Source organism: Oncorhynchus clarkii, chromosome 20 (assembly GCF_045791955.1).
Source record: "Oncorhynchus clarkii lewisi isolate Uvic-CL-2024 chromosome 20, UVic_Ocla_1.0, whole genome shotgun sequence".
Lineage (NCBI taxonomy): Eukaryota > Metazoa > Chordata > Actinopteri > Salmoniformes > Salmonidae > Oncorhynchus > Oncorhynchus clarkii.
This window is the reverse complement of record NC_092166.1, coordinates 74,120,510-74,142,471: the sequence shown is the minus strand read 5'-3', so window position 1 is coordinate 74,142,471 and position 21,962 is coordinate 74,120,510. Positions and strand designations below refer to the sequence as shown.

The window sequence follows — 21,962 nt, the reverse complement described above, 5'->3', positions numbered from 1 at the left end:
AGAGGCATATGTCACACAGCAGCAACGTACCAAACATTTGATGTTGAACAAGAAGAGCCCTCAGAATGGAATAATACTAGGGATGCTTCCACTTTGAGGTTTTGGCCTGGGCCCTCCTTAAAAGGATTTGTTTTTAAGCAAAATGAGGCTGGGAATCAAACCAACACAGCACCCAGCGATAGACTTTTAAAGGAAATTTCCACAATGTCTGCAGAGATCACGTCCACAAATGGCCAACTGTGGTTAATCTCTACAATCATCAATAATCAACAAAGTCCATATTCTCTCCAACAAAAATGCCATGTTTTCACATTCATCTGACACATACCCCAGTAAATGAGAGCATGGCGGAGTTGCATATTAGGACCTATTTTCTGATTCCAGTTTGAATCATCAGTCAGAGGCGTCTTTTATCAGACGACATTGTGTTTCATTCTGCAAAAGTTTCTCTGAGGATGTAGTAGAGGCCTCCAGCCAGGCATGTGTTGGCCTAGTCATTGTCACGGCTCTGAGCACTAGTAGTAGCACTGTTGCTTTTCATTTTTACCTTTACCAAACTGTACATGCCATTGAGAAGTTTCTGTAATAATAGCCAATGAATGGACTAAAAACAACGCTCAATGGAGAATCTCCTTTGAAAGTGCTTTTTTAGTCCAGAAGTAGTCTGCAAAAGTTCGGAAAACTAGCCCTGAAAAACAAGCCTAGCTGGAAAGTCCTGAAAAGTAGTTCTGCATGTGAAGGAATGTGGTGACCACCTTGAACGCCCTATGGATTAATCCATCTGAAGCCTTGACTGACTGACAGGATGAACATGTCAACCTCAACCTGTATTAGGAGTGGGGGTTTAAAATCATTTTAATATTCTAATACTATCATAAACTTTAGTTGGATGTCCAGGAATTCTAAATATATATATATATAATTTCTTTTTTTTTTTACCTGAGCACTGTTGCGCGAGAGGCTGGTGCTCTATTGCTGCAGCTGATGAGGGGCAGGTGAGCAGACTGAGTGAGAGAGAGAGAGACCAGTAACCAAGGCAACGACCAGTAACCAAGGCAGCTATAGCTAGCTAGGCTAATTGTTGAGGCCACATGATGCGCTCTCCCCAACCACTTTCAGATAAAACACCAGCCTACTTGTTGGTTCCTCGTTGTAGCCTGGTTCTAATTTCACTAACTTTTAATTCCATAATTGTATTCCATCTTGCATTGCATTTAGTGAACTCCTACTCCACTTGCTATACATTGAGCCTCTTTGCAGCTTTGATTGTCCAACATAAACAAGCTTCACACATGAAGGCTACCAGTCTTTTTATAGGGTGTCATAAAAACAACATGGCCGGATTATCATTTAGCAGATGCTCTTTTCCAGAGCAATTTACAGGAGCCTTGCCTTACTCAAGGGCACATCGACAGCTTTCTCACCTAGTTGGCAAGGGAATTCGAACCAGTGACGTTTCAGTTACTAGATCAACACTCTTAACCTCTAGGCTACCTGCCACCCTAAAAATGAAGAGAAACATTAGTCTGGGTCTGAGACCTACAGTAATACTACACAGGTGTAGGGAGTTTCCTTACAGGCATATGCCACATAGGCAACGTACCAAACATTTGATGTGGAAGAAGAAGAGCCCTCGGAATAGTTTGAGACTAGGGATGCTTCCACTTTGAGATTTTGACCTGGGCCCTCCTTGAAAGGATTTGTTTTGTAAATTAAATAAGGCCTGGATTCAATCCAACGCAGATTAACAACCTGCACACAGCGATAGACTTTTAAAGGCAATTTCCATGATGCCAGCAGAGATCAAGTCCACAAATGGCCAACTGTGGTTTTCATCAACAATCAACAAAGTCCATATTCTCTCCAACAAAAATGCATTTTTTTTTTTACATTCATCTCAAACATACCCCAGTAAATAAGAGCATGGTGGAGTTGCATATTAGGGCCTGCATTCCTGCCATTATGTTGATCAATCTCTTCCTCCCCTATCTCCTGTGAGTCAGTCATCTTCCCCTTTGAGCCCAACCTCTTCCAGTTACCTGTTAACTAATGGATTTAACAGTGACTGACTACACTGCTGGGGACTAAACGTTATGGAACTCCCATAAAAACAAACTTTTAAATCACTAATAATAAATCCTCTGATACAACACATTGGAAACATTGAGATTTGAGCCAGAAACAAATATTTAGCTGTTTTTCATGTTTGTTGGTAACATATCACAAAGCGCTCAAGACTAATATATTTTGCAGGCAGAACAGACGTTAATATCTCCAATCAACTGACCTGAAAACAAACATAAATCTATGAATACCTATGAAGTAAGACTTTGAACGTTTCATAATATACTATTAAGGACAAGAACAAATTGTATTTTACTAGCTGTCACGCCCTGACCTTAGAGATCCTTATTATTCTCTGTTTGGTTAGGTCAGGGTGTGACTGGGGTGGGAAAGTCTGTTTTCTATTTCTTTGTTTTTTTGCCGAGTGTGGTTCCCAATCAGAGGCAGCTGTTTGTCTCTGATTGGGGATCATATAAGTTGTCATTTTCCTTTTGGGTTTTGTTGGGTCTTGTTTTATGTTTAGTGTCTTACCTGACAGAACTGTTCGCTTTCGAGTTGTTATTTTGTTTGAGTGTTTTTTGATAATAAAAATCATGAACACTTTCCACGCTGCGGTGTGGTCCACTCCTTTCGACGAGAGCCATTACACTAGCCTTCCCAAAACTGCTAAAGTGAAGCAGCTTCAATTGTAAAACATGTCACTTATCTTATCAGCACTGTTCAGGATGTTTGGAAGCTAAGAAGAGGACTGAACTACTTATAAGCAAATGGACAGGGATATTTAGTGAGAAAAAGTTTTACTTACTATGACTGGTTGTCTTACCTGGCTACCTTAAGATCATTACCACCTCTGCATAAGAGCGTCTGCTAAATGGCTCAAATGTAAATGTACTAACGAGGGAGGGAGTCGGTATGAGGGGCTAGGGCAGTATTAGTATACAGTAATTCATCTATCACAATTCACTATGTAAACAACAGTTTCCATTCAAGACACATTACTCAAACAAATGACTAGGTAGCGTTGTAACCTCATCTAACTACTGAAAAGACACGTTACTCAAACAAACGACTAGGTAGCGTTGCAACCTCATCTAACTACCGAAAAGCAGTAACCATCATATCATCCACCAGAGTTTTATGGGCTTGACTGTTATTTTTACAGGGGGGGAGGGGGGTTGTCATGATAAAGAATGCAGAGAGCAGAACATCTTTTCAGCAGAGGTTTTTCAGCTAAACTTATTTTGTTATACAGCTAAGGGATGGAGTTGTGATAAAGTAAGACAGTTGTGCTAAGCTCATGATGATTTATAAGTTATATTCTTCAAGAATCAACAGTAACTCATCTATCTGCTGAAGAGATTGTCTGCTCTCCGCATTCTTTATCAGGACAATAAAGCCACCACTTGTTTTGGTATACAGCTAAGGTGGAAGCAAATGGCTTTTTTTGTCCTGATAAAGAATGCAGACAATCTCTTCAGCAGATAGATGAGTTACGGTTAAAAGGTCTTGGCACCGCAACCTGTCCTGGAATACAGCAGTAGTCTGTCTAAGGCTGAGCGTCCCATCTTTAAAGCTACAGTCTGGGATTTGTTTTTCAGCTAAACGACAGCCCCGCCACTTGTTTTGTAATACAGCTAAGGAATGGAGTTGTGATAACGTAAGACAGTTGTGCTGAAGAAGAATCAAAGGGTAAATATCAAGAATGGAAATAACCCTTAAACAGATTCCGAGGAGTGAGGCATGGCTTCTGCAGCTGCTCCGTGGGCCAGAGAGAGGAGTAGTGCTGACTGCTGATGCCATATGAAGTCATTAAGAAACATAGGCACTGCATCCAAAAATGGCACCCTATTCCCTATATAGTGCACTATATAGGGAATACGGTGCCATTTGGAACACAGACATAGCTTTCCTCTCAGAAAGGTGTTGAAGAGCCAAGCAGTGACAGAAGGAAAGGTGAGTATTAAGACAATAAAGTGAAGAACTTACAGACTCAGCATGGAAAGAGGAGGACTCGTTTCCAGAAAAAAGTTGAAATCTTTCTCTCCATTCTGTCCCAAAAAGGACTATGAACACATGAGTGATTTTCCCTTAAGACACTGAGGCTCCCTATAGTTCTCCATCAAAGGTTGTTGAGTAGACTAATTGGTACTGGCTGTTGACAACGTTTATCAGTAGCCTATTCTATTCTAAAAGCAACCAATCCTGACATGAACACATAATAAAACCAAGCCAAGTCAACCTGAATACCATCATCTCTTCAACTTTTCAACTTTCCCTCTGAGAACTGTTGAACACGTGGAAGTGAGTTATACAACCTTATGTGATTTAAACACTGACTAAGTCTCCACTCCAGGCTTTTGGACCAAGTCCTAATCTTTAATGATCCTAGAGGGCTTCCATATTCTCCCAACAAGAAAACGTGCAATATCAGGGGATCTCATAGGAACAAAGCATATCAAGGAACTTGATCAAGGAAATGTTCTGGATCTACCACTTCAGACTAGGTACAAAATATACACTGAGTATAAAAAAGAACACCTGCTCTTTCCATGACATAGACTGACCAGGTGAATCCAGGTGAAAGCTATGATCCCTTATTGATGTCACTTGTTAAATCCACTTCAATCAGTGTAGATGAAGGGGAGGAGACAGGTTAAAGAAGGATTTTTAAGCCTTGAGACAATTGAGACATGGATTGTGTATGTGTATCATTCAGAGGGTGAACGGGCAAGACAAAACATGTAAGTGCCTTTGAACAGGGTATGGTAGTAGGTTCCAGGTGATTTTTCCATGCTCAACAGTTTACCGTGTGTATCAAGAATGGTTCACCACCCAAAGGACATCCAGCCAACTTGACACAACTGTGGGAAGCATTGGAGTCAACATGGGCCAGCATCCCTGTGGAATGATTCTGACACCTTGTGGGGGGTGGGGGGGTGAAAATCAATATTAGGAATGTTATAAAACAGCAAATTATTAGAGCAGTAAAGGAAACTGATATAAATACGAATGGAACACTCACTGACACTTTAAACAAATATAGTTTGAATCCCCAGGCCGACAACCTGAAAATGTGTCAATGTGCCTTTGAGCAATCCACTAACCCCAAATTGTTCTGAGGGTGTCTCAAGCAGAATTGGGCTATGCAAAAAATACATTTCCAATTCACACAGGCATATTAATAAACACTTGTACATGTGTGAAACAGAACAAATATAAGCACCCAAATTATTATTTGATTAAATATGTGTGGTGGTCATACAACATACATCGCTTTAGCTCAGGTGCTGAGTGTACTCTATATTTATTTCATACCATATTATGGACAGCAATCCACATCCAAACTACATCAGACTGGGAGTTGATCTGTGCAGGCTCCTTCCTCCCACACAGACCCACCAATCATATTCCTGCATATTGCACATTGTAGATCACTATCAATAATATCAAAGCCTTAGATGACAAAAGCCTTCTCACACATCTGCAAAGCATGAATCATTGTTTTTCCTTGGAACACTAAAAGAATGGAATACATTTTACTACACTGTAAATCTGACAAATACATTTCTAAAGTTTAGATTGCCATCCATTGAGATAATCCTAAAGTAGTTTGTCCCTCTATGACATCAGTCTATTACAGTCTATCAATCAGTGTATCTGTATCCACTATAAGTATCCTAATCTCCATAAAGGCTCTGAAACACCGGTAGCGTTTGCCGGCCGAGAGTCGCAATTTGCAAACCGAGTGCAAAGCGGGCAAAAATGTCGTCAGTCAGACATCCATCAGCCGGTGGTCCTTTAACTTTGTAGAGTGGTGTGATGAATCACACTTGGTCCTCAATACTAACAAGATCAAAGAGATGTGCATAGACTTCAGGAAGCGAACAACGCCCACCTCTGCAGCATCTATCAAAGGTCAGAAGATAGAGATTGTAGAGTGTGGCAAGATGGCGCCGACAGAGAGGGTTGCCTCGCTTCTAGTCCTTAGGAAACTATGCTGTATTTTTTTTATTTTATGTATTATTTCTTACATTGTTAGCCCAGAAAATCTTAAGTGTTATTACATACAGAACTATTGGATATGAGAGCAACGTCAAGTTACCAACATTACGACCAGGAATACGACTTTCCCGAAGCGGATCCTATGTTCGCACCACCACCCAGGGCATTTGATCTGATTCCAGAGGCCGACCCAAAGCAACGTCGCCGGCAGAAGAGGTAGACGGAGCAGCCATCTGGTCAGACTTCGGAGGCGTGCACACCACCCACCGCTTCAGAGTATATTACTCGCTAATGTCCAGTCTTTGGATAACAAGGTTGACGAAATTAGGGCAAGGGATGCTTTCCAGACAGACATCAGGGATTGTAACATACTCTGTAGCATGGAAACCTGGCTCTCTCGGGATATGTTGTCGGAGTCAGTACAGCCACCGGGATGCTTTATGCGTCGCACCGACAGAAAGAAACATCTCTCTGGGAAGAAGAAGGGCGGTGGTGCATGCCTCATGATTAACGGCTCATGGTGTAATCGTAACAACATACAGGAACTCAAGTCCATTTGTTCACCTGACCTAGAATTCCTCAATCAAATGCCGACCATATTATCTCCCAAGAGAATTCTCGTTGGTTATTGTCACAGCCGTGTATATTCCCTCTCAAGGGAACTTCACTGGACTCTATGCAAACTGGAAACCATATACCCTGAGGCTTCATTTATTGTAGCTGGGGATTTTAATAAAGCACATTTGAGAACAAGGTTACCTAAATTCTATCAGCATACTGATTGTAGCACTCATGCGGGCAATACACTGGATCACTCCTACTCCAACTCCACGATTCATACAAGGCCCTCCCCCACCCTCCTTTTGGCCAATCTGACCATGACTCCGTTTTGCTCCTCCCGTCCTATAGGCAGAAACTCAAACTGCATGTACCTGTGACAAGAACTAGTCAATGCTGGTCTGAACAATCGGAATCCACGCTTCAAGATTGTTTTGATCACAGGGGCTGGAATATGTTCCGGGTAGCCTCAGATAATAATATTGATTTATACGCCGATTTGGTGAGTGAGTTTATAAGGAAATGCATTGGAGAGCACCAGCTGTTCTAGATGACTGTGTGACAAAGCTCTCGGTAGCCGATGTGAGCAAGACCTTTAAACAGGTCAACATTCACAAAGCCGCGGAGCCAGACGGATTACTATGAGGTGTATTCAAAGCATGTGTGGACCAACTGGCAAATGTCTTCACTGACATTTTCAACCTCTCCCTGACCTAGTCTTTAATACCTACAGTGGGGCAAAAAGTATTTAGTCAGCCACCAATTGTGCAAGTTCTCCCACTTAAAAAGATGAGAGAGGCCTGTAATTTTCATCATAGGTACACTTCAACTATGACAGACAAAATTAGGAAAAAAAATCCAGAAAATCACATTGTAGGATTTTTTATGAATTTATTTGCAAATTATGGTGGAAAATAAGTATTTGGTCAATAACAAAAGTTTATCTCAATACTTTGTTATATGCCCTTTGTTGGCAATGACAGAGGTCAAACGTTTTCTGTAAGTCTTCACAAGGTTTTCACACACTGTTGCTGGTATTTTGGCCCATTCCTCCATGCAGATCTCCTATAGAGCAGTGATGTTTGGGGCTGTTGCTGGGCAACACGGACTTTCAACTCCCTCCAAAGATTTTCTATGGGGTTGAGATCTGGAGACTGGCTAGGCCACTCCAGGACCTTGAAATGCTTCTTATGAAGCCACTCCTTCATTGCCCGTGCGGTGTGTTTGGGATCATTGTCATGCTGAAAGACCCAGCCACGTTTCATCTTCAATGCCCTTGCTGATGGAAGGAGGTTTTCACTCAAAATCTCACGATACATGGCCCCATTCATTCTTTCCTTTACACGGATCAGTCGTCCTGGTCTCTTTGCAGAAAAACAGCCATGATGTTTCCACCCCCATGCTTCACAGTAGGTATGGTGTTCTTTGGATGCAACTCAGCATTCTTTGTCCTCCAAACACGACGAGTTGAGTTTTTAACAAAAAGTTATATTTTGGTTTCATCTGACCATATGACATTCTCTCAATCTTCTTCTGGATCATCCAAATGCTCTCTAGCAAACTTCAGACGGGCATGGACATGTACTCGCTTAAGCAGGGGGACACGTCTGGCACTGCAGGATTTGATTCCCTGGCTGCGTAGTGTGTTACTGATGGTAGGCTTTGTTACTTTGGTCCCAGCTCTCGGCAGGTCATTCACTAGGTCCCCCCGTGTGGTTCTGGGATTTTTGCTCACCGTTCTTGTGATCATTTTGACGCCACAGGGTGAGATCTTGTGTGGAGCCCCAGATCGACGGAGATTATCAGTGGTCTTGTATGTCTTCCATTTCCTAATAATTGCTCCCACAGTTGATTTCTTCAAACCAAGCTGCTTACCTATTGCAGATTCAGTCTTCCCAGCCTGGTGCAGGTCTACAATTTTGTTTCTGGTGTTCTTTGAAAGCTCTTTGGTCTTGGCCATAGTGGAGTTTGGAGTGTGAATGTTTGAGGTTGTGGACAGGTGTCTTATATACTGATAACAAGTTCAAACAGGTGCCATTAATACAGGTAACGAGTGGAGGACAGAGGAGCATCTTAAAGAAGAAGTTACAGGTCTGTGAGAGCCAGAAATATTGCTTGTTTGTTGGTGACCAAATACTTATTTTCCACAATAATTTGCAAAAAAATTCATTAAAAATCCTACAATGTGATTTTCTGGATTTTTTTCCCTCATTTTGTCTGTCATCGTTGTAGTGTACCTATGATAAAAATTACAGGTCTCTCTCATATTTTTAAGTGGGAGAACTTTCACAATTGGTGGCTGACTAAATACTTTTTTGCCCGACTGTATATGCGCGGATGATACTATGATACACAAATTTCTCTCCACCCGCAATAGCATCTGCGAAACGTGTATGTGACAAATAAAATGTTATTTGTATGCTATTGCGCCGACTGTTGATCTGGCTGTGTCAAAATTACAGTCAGATTTTATAGCTATGCAGGAATCCCTTTCTAACTTAAAACCTGGTCTTAATACAGGCACAACTTAATACATGTTGTTTTCAAACTCTCGTAAGAATGTTTCAGATGAACTACATGTTCACTCATTAGATGGTTCTTCAATTGAACGTGTTCCCTCATATAAATACTTAGGCATTTAAATTGATATGGATTTGACGTTTTAAAAACATATAGATGAGCTGGTTAAGAAGCTAAGATTTAAAGTTGTCTTTTTCCACAGAAACAGATTGTGCTTTTCTCTAAGCAGTAGGAAACAGATTATGCAGTCAACCTTTTTATCTATTCTTGATTATGGTAATATTTTGATCAAAGTGCAGCTGCTACTCCTCTTAAACCTTTGGATGCCATCTACCACAGTGCCCTTCGTTTTGTTACAGATAACAGTTTGGATACTTATCACAACATCCTGTATCAAAAGGTTGGCTGGACTTTGCTAAATCTCTACGTAGATCTCTACGTTACTTCCTTTTTGTTTACAAGGCCCTACTTCATACATTTCTGTCTTATCTAACTTTGCTGTTGAAGTATAGAAACCTGAGTTGCTTAACCCGTTCACAGGATTGGTTAACTCTTGAGGTTCCTAGGGTCTCCACCGAGCTATGTAAATCTGCTTTTATTTTAATGCACCATATTGCTGGAACAAATTTCTAAATACATTTCATCTTGATGTTCTGGTGCCATTCAGGCAATTTAAAGTATTGATTGGGGACTTATTTGTGGATGAATGTTTTTCTGGGTGATTTGTGATGTGATTTGTGCTTCCCATTGCTGTATTTTTGTATTTGAATCTGTATGTTTGGGTATAAAGTATATATTTATGTTGTATATACAGGGCACATTTGTTAAAATAAAGGTACAAATAAATAAATGAAAAGCCTGCTTAATCGGTGAATACGTTTTTTTTCATCCAAACCAAGGTTAGGGATCGCTGTTCTGATGTCCAGAAGCTGTTTTTGGTTATAGGAAATGATGGCAGAAACATTATTTGCCCAAAAAACAAGATAAAGGTTAAAAAAAATGACAAAATAGCAGAATTGGTCAGGAGCCCGTAAGGCTGCTGCTATCCAATGCAGCTCCATCTTCCAAGAGTGTGTGCAAGTGTGTGTTTTCATATGTGTGTGCGTGCATGCATGTGCGTGTGTGCTAAATACCCCACTGGGGATGTTTAATACCCCACTAAGCAGTGTGTCCAGAGAACACTCAGCGCCATAGCACAAGCCATTCTTACCTGTAAATCAACATGCTCTCCAACTACTCTGCTTCCCTCCAGCTCCACTTTCACTCCTGTCTCTGTTTAGTCCATCAGAGCTAGAGCTATTTATAATTTCTACCTCGGATTTCAGGGTTTCATGGTTCAGTTTAATCCTAGTGCTGGTATCAAAAAACATAATTCATATTCAGGGTGTTTGAAGTGATGAAAGTTTGAGTTACAGTACACTGAGTTGTGTTAGACCCTAAACAGAGACAGAACGACAGAACTAGGCTACTTTTAGAAATACTGGTAGCCAGTTTAATTATTTAGTCGTGTGGTGATTAACGTGCTATTTTGAGGAAAGAAGCAGTGCCCCAGAGGCCCCTGTTAACCCGACATGACTTGAGTGGATGTTAGGCCAAAGTGTTCCTTTCCATCACCATGCGAGGTGAGAGTTGTAAAACGGATTGAGTGCCTCTGTCATCCTGTCTTGATGACTCCAGATTCAGGAGGAGAGCTAAAGAACTATAAACCATACTGCAACTTTAAATCTGACACAGTGAGTTCAGTATGTTGAAAAACATATATTCATCCACAATGAGGTGAGACTGGGAGTTCATGGAGGATGACTAAGGGCACTGAATATCGATATGCACTTTCGTCTGCAATTCGTCTGCTGTTCGTTCAGCGCAGTGTGTTTACTTTACGTTATGGACTTTATTGTCCCCATGGGGAAATTTTGTTGCAGAATCATGACCACGTTTAAAGTGCCATTTAAATACAGTAGACTTGATCAAATTGACCAGAAATACAGTGTAGACATTGTTAATTTTGTAAATGACTACTGTAGCTGGAAATGGCTGATTTTGAATGGAATATCTACATAGGCGTATAGAGGGACACTATCAGCAACCATCACTTCTGTGTTCCAATGTCACGTTGTGTTAGCTAATCCAAGTGTATCATTTCAAAAGGCTAAATGATCATTAGAAAACCCTTTTGCAATTATGTTAGCACAGCTGAAAACTGTTGACCTGATTAAATAAGCAATAAAACTGACCTTCTTTAGGCTAGTTGAGTATCTGGAGCATCAGCATTTGTGGGTTTGATTACAGGCTCAAAATTGCCAGAAACAAAGAACTTTCTTCTGAAACTCGTCAGTCTATTCTTGTTCTCAGAAATTAAGGCTATTCCATGAGAGAAACTAAAACTGCCAAGAAACTGAAGATCTCGTACAACGCTGTGCACTACTCCCTTCACAGAACAGCGCAAATTGGTTCTAACCAGAATAGAAAGAGGAGTGAGAGGCCCCGGTGCACAACTGAGCAAGTACATTAGAGTGTCTAGTTTGAGAAACAGATGCCTCACACGTCCTCAACTGGCAGCTTCATTAAATAGTACCCGCAAAACACCAGTCTCAATGTCAACAGTGAAGAGGCGACTCCGGGATGCTGGACTTCTAGGCAGAGTTGCAAAGAACAATCCATATCTCAGACTCGCCAATAAAAAGAAAAGATTAAGACGGTCAAAATAACACAGACACTGGACTCTGCCTAGAAAGACAGTATCCCGGAGTCGCCTCTTCACTGTTGACGTTGAGACGGGTGTTTTGCGGGTACTATTTAATGAACCTGGCAGGCCTTTACTACAAAGTGGGATTCAACTAATCTAATAATCCTGGGGGTTTTCCTTTCCATGGAATCCACACAGCAGACATTACCAGACATGGGTTCAAATATTTTTCTAAATCCTTTCAATTAATTTGATTGAGCTTGCCTGGCACACTATTACCAATGGTATAGTCCCAAAATTGCTAACCCCACCCATATGGCACCCAGGGCAGACTCAAGCAAACACTCAAAGTATCTGAAAAAACAAACACATACCATAATTTGAACCCATGTCTGTAATCCCAGAGGTTCTCCATGGAATCCAACACAGCAGCAGAAATCACAGTGTGTTTTTGTATGCTGGGCCTCCCTCTGAAGCTGTGTCCAATATCCGATTGATAGGAGATGAAGTCCAAGGGGAGCAGGACAACAAAATAACCCAGAAGCCTTATTCTATGTCTGGTTAATGAATTACCACCATGCTCAGACTGACTTGAGTCTGTACGGATATTTCTTTCACAATAAGTTAACAAGAGAGGGAGCGAGGTGAGCTGGAGGAAGTATAGCACATGACTAGTATACTACAACAGTATGTGGACACCTGCTTGACAAACATATAATTCCAAAATCAAGGGCATTAATATGGAGTTAGTCCCCCCTTTGAACTATAACAGCCTCCACTCTTCTGGCAAGGCTTTCTACTAGATGTTGGAACATTGCTGCGGGGACTTGCTTCCATTCAGCCACAAGAGCATTAGTGAGGTTGGGCACTGACGTTGGGCGATTAGGCCAGGCTCGCAGTCGGTGTTCCAATTCATGCCAATTCAGGCGAGTCACGTTCTTCCACACCAATCTTGACAAACCATTTGGCTATGGACCCCGCTTTGTGCAAGGGGGCGTTGTCATGCTGAAACAGGAAAGGGCCTTCTCCAAACTGTTGCCACAAAGTTGGAAGCATAGAATTGTCTAGAATGTCAATGTACGCTGTAGCAGTAAGATTTCCCTTTACTGGAACTAAGGGGCCTAGCCTGAACCATGAAAAACAGCACCATACCATTATTCCTCCTCCACCAAACTTTACAGTTGGCACAATGCATTGGGGCAGGTAGCGTACTCCTGGCATCTGCCAAACCCAGATTCGTCCATTGGACTGCCAGATGGGGAAGCGTGATTCATCACTCCAGAGAACACGTTTCCACTGCTCCAAAGTCCAATAGTGGCGAGCTTTACACCGCTTGGCATTGCGATTTTATACACCTGTCAGCAACGGGGGTGGCTGAAATACTCAAATCCACTCATTTATATATACAGCGCCTTCAGAAAGTATTCAGACCCATTTGATTAATCCACAATTTGTTACGTTACAGCATAATTCTAAAATGTATCAAATTGTTTTTTTCCTCATCAATCTACACACAATACCTCATTATGACAAAGCAAAATCAGGTTGAGAAATGTCTGCTAATTTATTAAAAATAAATTGAAATATCACATTTACATAAATATTCAGAACCTTTACTCATTACTTTGTTGAAGCATCTTTGGCAGCAATTACAGCATCGAGTGTTCTGGGGTATGACACTACAAACTTGGCACACCTGTATTTGGCGTGCTTCTCCCTTTCTTCTCTGGAGATGCTCTCAAGCTTAAAAACCCCACAGCACGATGCTGCCACCACCATGCTTCACCGTAGGGATGGTGCCAGGTTTCCTCCAGACATGACACTTGGCATTCAGGCAAAATAGTTCAATCTTGGTTTCATCAGACCAGAGAATCTTGTTTCTTATGATCTGAGATTCTTTAGGTGCCTTTTGGCAAACTACAAGCGGGCTGCCATGTGCCTTTTACTGAGGAGTGGCTTCCGTCTGGCCACCCTACCATAAAGGCCTGAGTGGTGGAGATGGTTGTCCTTCTGGAAGGCTCCACAGAGCTCTGTCAGAGACCACCGGGTTCTTGGTCACCTCCCTGACCAAGGCCCTTTTCCCCTGATTGCTCAGTTTGGCCAGATGGCTAGCTCTAGGAAGAGTCTTGGTGCTTCCAAACTTATTTTATTTAAGAATGATGGATTTCACTATGTTCTTGGGGACCTTCAATGCTGCAGACATTTTTTGGTACACCTCCCCAGATCTGTGCCCTGACACAATCCTGTCTCGGAGCTCTATGGACAATTCATTTTGACCTCATGGCTTGATTTTTGTTCTGACATTCACTGTCAACTGTGGGACCTTATATAGACAGCTGTGTATTTCCAAATCATGTCCAATCAATTGAATTTACCACAGGTGGACTCCAATCAAGTTGTAGAAAAATCTCAAGGATGATCATTGGAAACAGGATGCACCTGAGCTCAATTTCGAGTCTCATAGCAAAGGCTGTGAATACGTAAGTAAATAAGGTATTTCTGTTTTTCATTTTAAATACATTTGCAAAAATGTCTAAAAACCTGTTTCTGCTTTTGTCATTATGGGTTATTGTGTGTAGATTGCTGAGGAATGCATTTTATTTAATCCATTTTAGAATAAGATGTGACAAAATGTGGAAAAAGTAAAGGGGTCTGAATACTTTCCAAAGGCACTGTATATGTGAATATGGACAGGTAATAGAAAGACAGACCAGAGAAGAGGACAATAGAATGCGGAGAGAGGGTGTGATTTTAAGAGGCTATCGGTCAGTCCTCACCTCAGGTGTAGCAGGGTTAAAGGTCACATTGAGGATGGTGTCGGAGTGTCTCTGTAGCTTGTGGAGGTAGCTGCTGCTGCGGATGTCATACACATAGGCCTGCAGAGAGGAGAAAATGGGTCAAGGAGGTACATCAAAATATTTTGTTGAATGACTTGGCTGCTGATGTCAAAATGTAAAGTATAAGGTAGTCAATCTGTAACATATAAACCTTCAAAGAAAGTCTGAATACTGCAGAAGAGGACCAACATAATAAAGTCTGTAGGTATTCGATTATTTTGTACAATTTGGAAGTTTCTACTCCAATCTCTTCTCCACGAACAAACTGACAAACAAAGGCAGATACTTTTCACAGTGTGTAAAAAGTAAGAAAGAACAGTGAGTGAAAGATAGTTGGAAAGGAGGAAGAAAAGGAGGAGGAAGAGGAGGAGGAAGAGGAGTAGGAGGGAAAGGAGGGATGAGGACGGGGGACCATAAGCAGTGAACACAGATAAAACCAGATGTGGGGATGTTTGTTACCAGACGACGACTCATCAGATTCCTGCAGCTGCTTTTTATTAGGCTTCCCCGAAAAAGGCATGGGGATAGTGTTCCCTAGAAGGGCCCATAGCATGGTAGAGATACCGAGCTACAGATACAGCCATAGAAATATAATTACTAGAATGTACATTCTTATTGATGCACTCTGATGGGGTTTGTAAGGCCAGAGCATCACATCAGGCAGTTGGAACAGGAAGGAATCCTCAATGAGGGGTCCAGTCCTGCTACCTCACCACAGAGGTCATCTGGCCCTGCAAGCCTTGCCTCATTCCAGCCTGAGGCCCCCTATAGATCTCCACAACAGCTGTAGAGTAAGAAAGGTAGGGGGTAACGGAACACGCCTCTGAAGCCTAACATCAGGACCTACAGTCTCATAATCTATGGCAATAATGACCAGGTCTCCCTTGGGACAGAGGTCTTCTGACATCAATGGGATTGGTTAAATGAAGATTATTATTTTTTTAAATACGGACAACATGCCGTAGGGTGATTCATTTTAAACTTGACGGATGGTCCAGGGCTCTACAGTCAAATAGTTTTCATTGTACTCCTAAATTTCTTTGTGTGTGGCAATTTTTTATTTTTACTTAGTGAAGGTCAGCGTAGAGTGATGAGGTTATGGTTATGATGGTGAGCCTAATGTGTGACAACACTATGAATCAGTAGGATCTACTAGCCTTATATTCACAACCTACAGTGAGTGATAACTGTCTACTTACTACACTCAGTGCACAAAACATTAGGAACACCTTCCTAATATTGAGTTACACCCCCTTTAATCCTCAGAACAGCCTCAATTTATTGGGGCATGGAATCTACAAAGTGTGGAAAGCGTTACACAGGGATGCTGGCCCATGTTGACTCCAATGCTTTCCACAGCTGTGCCAAGTTGGCTGGATGTCCATTGGGTGGTGGACCATTCTTGATACAAATGGGAAATTGTTGAGCGTGAAAAACACAGCACCGTTGCAGTTCTTGACACACTCAAACTGGTGCACCTGGCACCATACCCCGTTCAATGGCACCTCAATACTTTGTCTTGCCCATTCACCCTCTGAATGGCACACATACACAATCCATGTCCAAATTGTCTCAATGCTTAAAAATCCTTCTTTAACCTGCCTTCTCCCTTTAATTGACAATGATTGAAGTGGATTTAACAGGTGACATCAATAAGGGATCATAGCTTTCACCTGGATTCACCTGGTCAGTCTGTGTCATGGAGTGTTTTGTACACTCAGTGTATATGTACAGTGCCTTCAGCAAGTATTATTCCTAATTTTGTTGTGTTACAGCCTGAATTCAAAATGTATTAAACAAAAGAAAAATGTCACCCATCAACATAAAATACCCCATAATGACAAATAAAAACCATTTTTTTTAAAATTTTTGCAAACACCCCTAAGTCAATACTTACAGCTGTGAGTCTGTATGTGTAAGTCTCTAAGAGCTAAGAGCCATACCTGGAATGTTCAACATTTGACCATTGTCCTTTTCAAAATTCTTCAAACTCTGACATATTGGTTGTTGATCATTGCTAGACAACAATTTTCAGGTCATAGATTTTAAGTAGATTTAAGTCAAAACTGTAACTCGGCCACTCAGGAACATTCACTGTCATCTTGGTAAGCAACTCCAGTGTAGATTTGGCCTTGTGTTTTAGGTTATTGTCCTGACTGGGTGTATTGATACACCATCTAAAAGTGTAATTAATACCTTTACCATGCTCAAAGGGATATTCAATGTCTGTTTAAAAATAAAATATCTACCAATAGGTGCCCTTCTTTGCGAGGCATTAGAAAACCTCCCTGGTCTTTGTGGTCGAATCTGTGTTTGGAATTCACTACACGACTGAGGGACTTAACAGATAATTGTATGCAGTTGAAGTCGGAAGTTTACATACTGTCACGACTTCCGCCGAAGTCGGTCCCTCTCCTTGTTCGGGCGGCGTTCGGCGGTCGACATCGCCGACCTTCTTGCCATCGCAGATCCACCTTTCATTTTCCATTTGTTTTGTCTCGTCTTCCCATACACCTGGTTCCAATTCCATAATTACATGTTGTGTATTTAACCCTCTGTTAACCCCCATGTCCTTGTCCGGAATTGTTTATTGTAAGTGTATGTGCACGTTATGTCTGGCGTGCGAAGGGGTTTGTCCCATTGTATATATTGTTTTTGTTCAAGGTGATTTTTATTATTAAACTGTGCCGTTGGAACACAGTCTTTGCTCTCCTGCGCCTGACTTCTCTGCCGCCAGTACGCATTCTTTACATAATTCCGGACCCAAACTTATGGAGTCAGCAGGAGCAGGAACCCCGGGTATAGGGGTGGAGGAGCGTCCGGGAACACGCAGCAATGCTCCACCATCTTGGCACGGCCATGGACCGCGTTGTCCAGACAATGGACCACTGGGAGAGACAGGGAGTTCACCCAGCGCCTCCACCAGCACAACCGCGGTCTCCACTACACGCCCCTCCTTCTCCTAGACCACATATGTCAGAGTCAAGGCCCGCGGGCCACATCCGGCCCGCAAGAAGGTTTTTTACGGCCCCTGGGATGATCTTGATTTATTATTAGAACCGGCCCGCAGCAAGCCGGCAGCCCGCAGATCTTTTACACGCACCAATACTACATTTCCCACAATGCAAAGGTGACGCACCGAGCAGTAGGCTGCTTCATTTCAATATTTATTGGCACAGCAGTCGTCAGCATCACAGTAAAATTAACTTTCAGATACCCATCAAAAATGGCAAAACGGAAGGTGGATACTGAGAACCGGGGGTTTCAAACAAGGTGGGAGTCGGAGTATATGTTCACGAAGGTAGCTGGAAAACCTGTGTGTCTTCTGTGTGGAGAAAGTGTGGCGGTACTGAAAGAGTATAATCTGAGACGACATTATGAAACGAAACACGCGGACAAAAACAAGAATATGGACATGGAACAAAGGCTACAAAAGGCAGAGGAATTAAAACGAGGCCTCAAATCTCGACAGGCTCTGTTCAAAAAAGCCAAATCACAAGGCCAGGCTGCTGTCAAGGCCAGTTTTATTTTGGCAGAAGAGATCGCTAAATCAGCCCGGCCATTTACGGAGGGGGATTTCATCAAAAACTGCATGATTAAAGTTTGTGACGAAGTTTGCCCAGAAAAAAGGCAACTCTTTTTAAATGTGAGTCTGAGCAGAAACACCATTGCCGAGAGAGTAGACCAGTTGTCCATCAATCTAAAAGAGCAGCTTGTGAAAAAGGGAAAAGATTTTATTGCATATTCCTTGGCTGTGGATGAGAGCACCGACATTTCTGACATTGCCCAGTTGTCAATTTTCATCCGCGGAGTGGACTCCAACCTAAGCGTGACAGAGGAGTTTTTGGCTTTACGTCCTATGCATGGCACAACTACGGGGCATGATTTGTATGAAGAGGTGTCAAGATGTGTAAATGAGATGGAGCTGCCTTGGGAAAAACTTGTGGGTTTGACAACCGACGGAGCACCTGCGATGTGTGGACACAGGAGCGGACTGGTGGCGAAGATACGGGAAAAGATGCAAGAGGAAAACGCGACAGGTGAGCTGACAGCTTATCATTGTATCATACACCAGGAAGCGTTGTGCGGTAAAGCCTTGAAAATGGAGCATGTAATGAGCATCATCACGCGCACAGTTAACTTTATCAGAGCCAAAGGTTTGAATCACCGCCAGTTCAAGGCATTTCTGACGGAGTTAGAAACGGAGCATGGTGATTTGCCTTATCACACAGAGGTGCGATGGCTAAGCCAGGGAAAGGTGCTTCAAAGATGTTTCGAGCTTCGTGAGGAGATTTGTCTGTTCTTGGACAGCAAAGGGAAAGACACAACACAACTCCGAGACGAAATGTTTCTGTGTGAAATGGCTTTTCTGTGTGACATTACGAGTCATCTGAATGCAATAAACTTGCAGCTGCAGGGTCGGGATCGTGTCATCTCTGATATGTACAGTACAGTGAAGGCATTTAAAACCAAACTGACTCTGTGGGAGACGCAGATGCGGAAAGAAAATTTGAGCCACTTTCCCAGCTGCCAGACCATGAAAGAGAAGCTCTCTACCAGTGCGTTCCCGAGCACACAGTTGGCTGATAAAATAGGTATGCTTGCCGCTGACTTTCGACGCCGATTTGCTGACTTTGAAGCACAAAAAAGCAGGTTGGAACTGCTCGGTAACCCATTTGCTGTTGACGTGGAAAGCTCACCACCAAACCTCCAAATGGAGTTGATTGACCTCCAATGCAATGATGCACTGAGGGCAAAATATGCGGCAGTGGGTGCTGCGGAGTTCGCCCGTTTCCTCCCCGGCACAATGCCCCAGCTGCGCATCCAGGCTGCTCAAACGTTGTCTATGTTTGGCAGCACATACCTGTGTGAACAACTGTTTTCTTTGATGAACCTGAACAAAACATCACACAGAAGTCGACTTACTGCTGAACACCTCCACTCAATTCTGAGGATTTCTTCAGCTCAGAGCCTTACCCCGAACATTGATGAACTTGTGGAAAAGATGGGACACCACCAAGTATCACCCTCAACCTCAAACAAGTGAACATTACTGTGCAATCACATATTTAGAGTTTTTACTCAGTTCAAGTTTAAAAGTTAAAATTTAATATTTGTTTTCACTGCATGTTACTTCTCCTTAAACAAAGTGTTGTTTTTGATTAATAGATTTTTGCACTTTATTTTTTTGTATTTCAATCCAATTATATTTTAAAAATATTTCAGTTGAGTGGATGATAGAAAATTGCTATTATTGTTTTTTCTTTGAAGTAAATTTAGCCCACTTTTGCTAAAATAGAAAATATAGTCTACTGATGGTGCCTTGATTACCGGTTTCTTTCATTTAATGTTCATGTTATGGGGATATTTATATAAAGGAAATTTGTCTTTTGTGTCTGTTGAAAATTAAAGATTACTGACAGAGCCATAAGAAAATATTGCTTTATTTATCTGATCATATTGTAATATATTTGTTAGGTTTTCAGTAGGTTCAATTAGGTTCACTAGACTATATGCGTCATTTAAAAATTTTTCAATGAACATTCGAACAGTCCGGCCCTCGTCTTGTAGCTGATTTTTTTATTTGGCCCTCCGTCCATTTGACTTTGACACCCCTGTCCTAGACCCAGTGGGATTAGTCTCTCCCTTCCCCAGGAATATGATGGGAAGGCTGCGAACTGCCAGGGGATCCTATTACAGCTGGAATTATACCTGGCAACTGTCCACCCGGCTCCTTCGGGCCGTGAGAGGGTGTCCGCCCTCGTTTCGTGCCTCACCGGGAAAGCCCTGCAGATCGGGGTCTGTTGGTTCGAACCCCCCGCACCCCCTCTCCGATACCCATGGAGCTGGGAGGGGCAGTGCGCAGGGAGACCGGAGGGGGTTCCAGCTCGTGCACCATCTGTGGCCGCAGAGGGCACACTGCCGGTTGGTGCCGGGTTGGTTCCTCTGGGTATCGAGGCAACAGGCAGGGCGCTCTGGAGCCACCCCAGGTGAGCCAGCACCATTCTCACCCAGAGCCCTCTGTTGCACATATGTTTGTGTATGTCACTTTCCCTGAGTTTTCCCTGCATTCCCAGCATAAGGCACTTGTCGATTCAGGCGTGGCTGGGAATTTTATAGATAAATCGTTCGCCCATAGTTTAGGGATCCCTATTGTTCCCGTGGCTGTGCCCTTGCCCGTTCACGCCTTAGATAGTCGACCATTAGGGTCTGGCCCCGTTTTGTGTTCACTCTTTCCTACACACCAGGCTCCCAGAACGTGAAGGCAGACGCATTGTCCCGGTAGTATGACACAGAGGAGCGGCCCATGGATGCCACTCCCATACTCCCCGCCTCCTTCCTGGTTGCGCCGGTAGTTTGGGAGCTGGACACGGATATTGAGCAGGCGTTACGTGCAGAGCCCTCTCCCATCCAGTGTCCCGCTGGGCGTCTGTACATCCCGTCTGCTGTTCGTGACCGTTTGATCAATTGGGCCCATACGTCACCCTCCTCTGGTCATCCTGGGATCGGTCGGACAGCGCGCTGTTTGAGCGGGAGGTACTGGTGGCCTACCTTGGCTAAGGACGTGAGGGTTTATGTTTCCTCCTGCTTGGTGTGCGCCCAGTGTAAGGCACCTAGGCACCTGCCCAGAAGGACGCTACACCCCTTACCCGTTCCACAACGGCCTTGGTCGCAACTGTCGGTGGATTTTCTTACAGATCTTCCCCCCTCACAGGGTAACACTGGTCGTTTTCCAAGCTGTTTAAAGGCACAGGATTTCAATTGTCCTTTTAACTTAATAAAATCCTGTTTTACTTGAATTGTCATATTATTTTTGACAACAAACTAAGCTCTAAAAACAAAGAAAATAATCAATGTTTTTTTTTTTGATTGCAGGTTTAGAGATAGTTTTCCCTCAACACTGGGAGTTGTGTAAGCTGAACATCCAACTTTACAGTTAAAGTCCAGGCATACACACTGAATCCCGAAGCCTTCTGATAACAGCTTTGTTCTAGTGTACTTGCCTACATTTTGTTCTTATTTGAGTGTGTGGAAACTGTGTCATGTCATATAGGCCCTAACACAATTTCAATTTTTAGGGAGTCTTTTTGGGGGGTGTTCAGTTCTTTTTTGAGAGTTATTTTTCCATGATTGTCTTGTTAAATATGAAGACAAATACAAATGCCTCTGGCTCACGCCACTCTCAGGGCGGTCACAAATAAAGTATGGTGTAGCTCACAACCGTACACGCTTCACCAAGCCCCACCGGCTGCCAGGAAATGCCTGGAAGTGTCCACTCTCAAAGGAGATGCTCT

At 42.7% G+C, this 21,962-nt stretch overlaps 1 protein-coding gene across 1 annotated transcript in view; it reads right to left on the bottom strand.

The window, feature by feature from the left end:
• The window catches only part of LOC139376891 (WD repeat domain 27), a 151,309-nt gene that overhangs the window by 39,776 nt on the left and 89,571 nt on the right, over nt 1-21,962 (bottom strand). Inside the window, exon 23 of the mRNA XM_071119880.1 lies at nt 14,608-14,706. Coding sequence (XP_070975981.1) covers nt 14,608-14,706 — 99 coding nt within the window. The remainder of the gene's footprint in view (nt 1-14,607; nt 14,707-21,962) is intronic.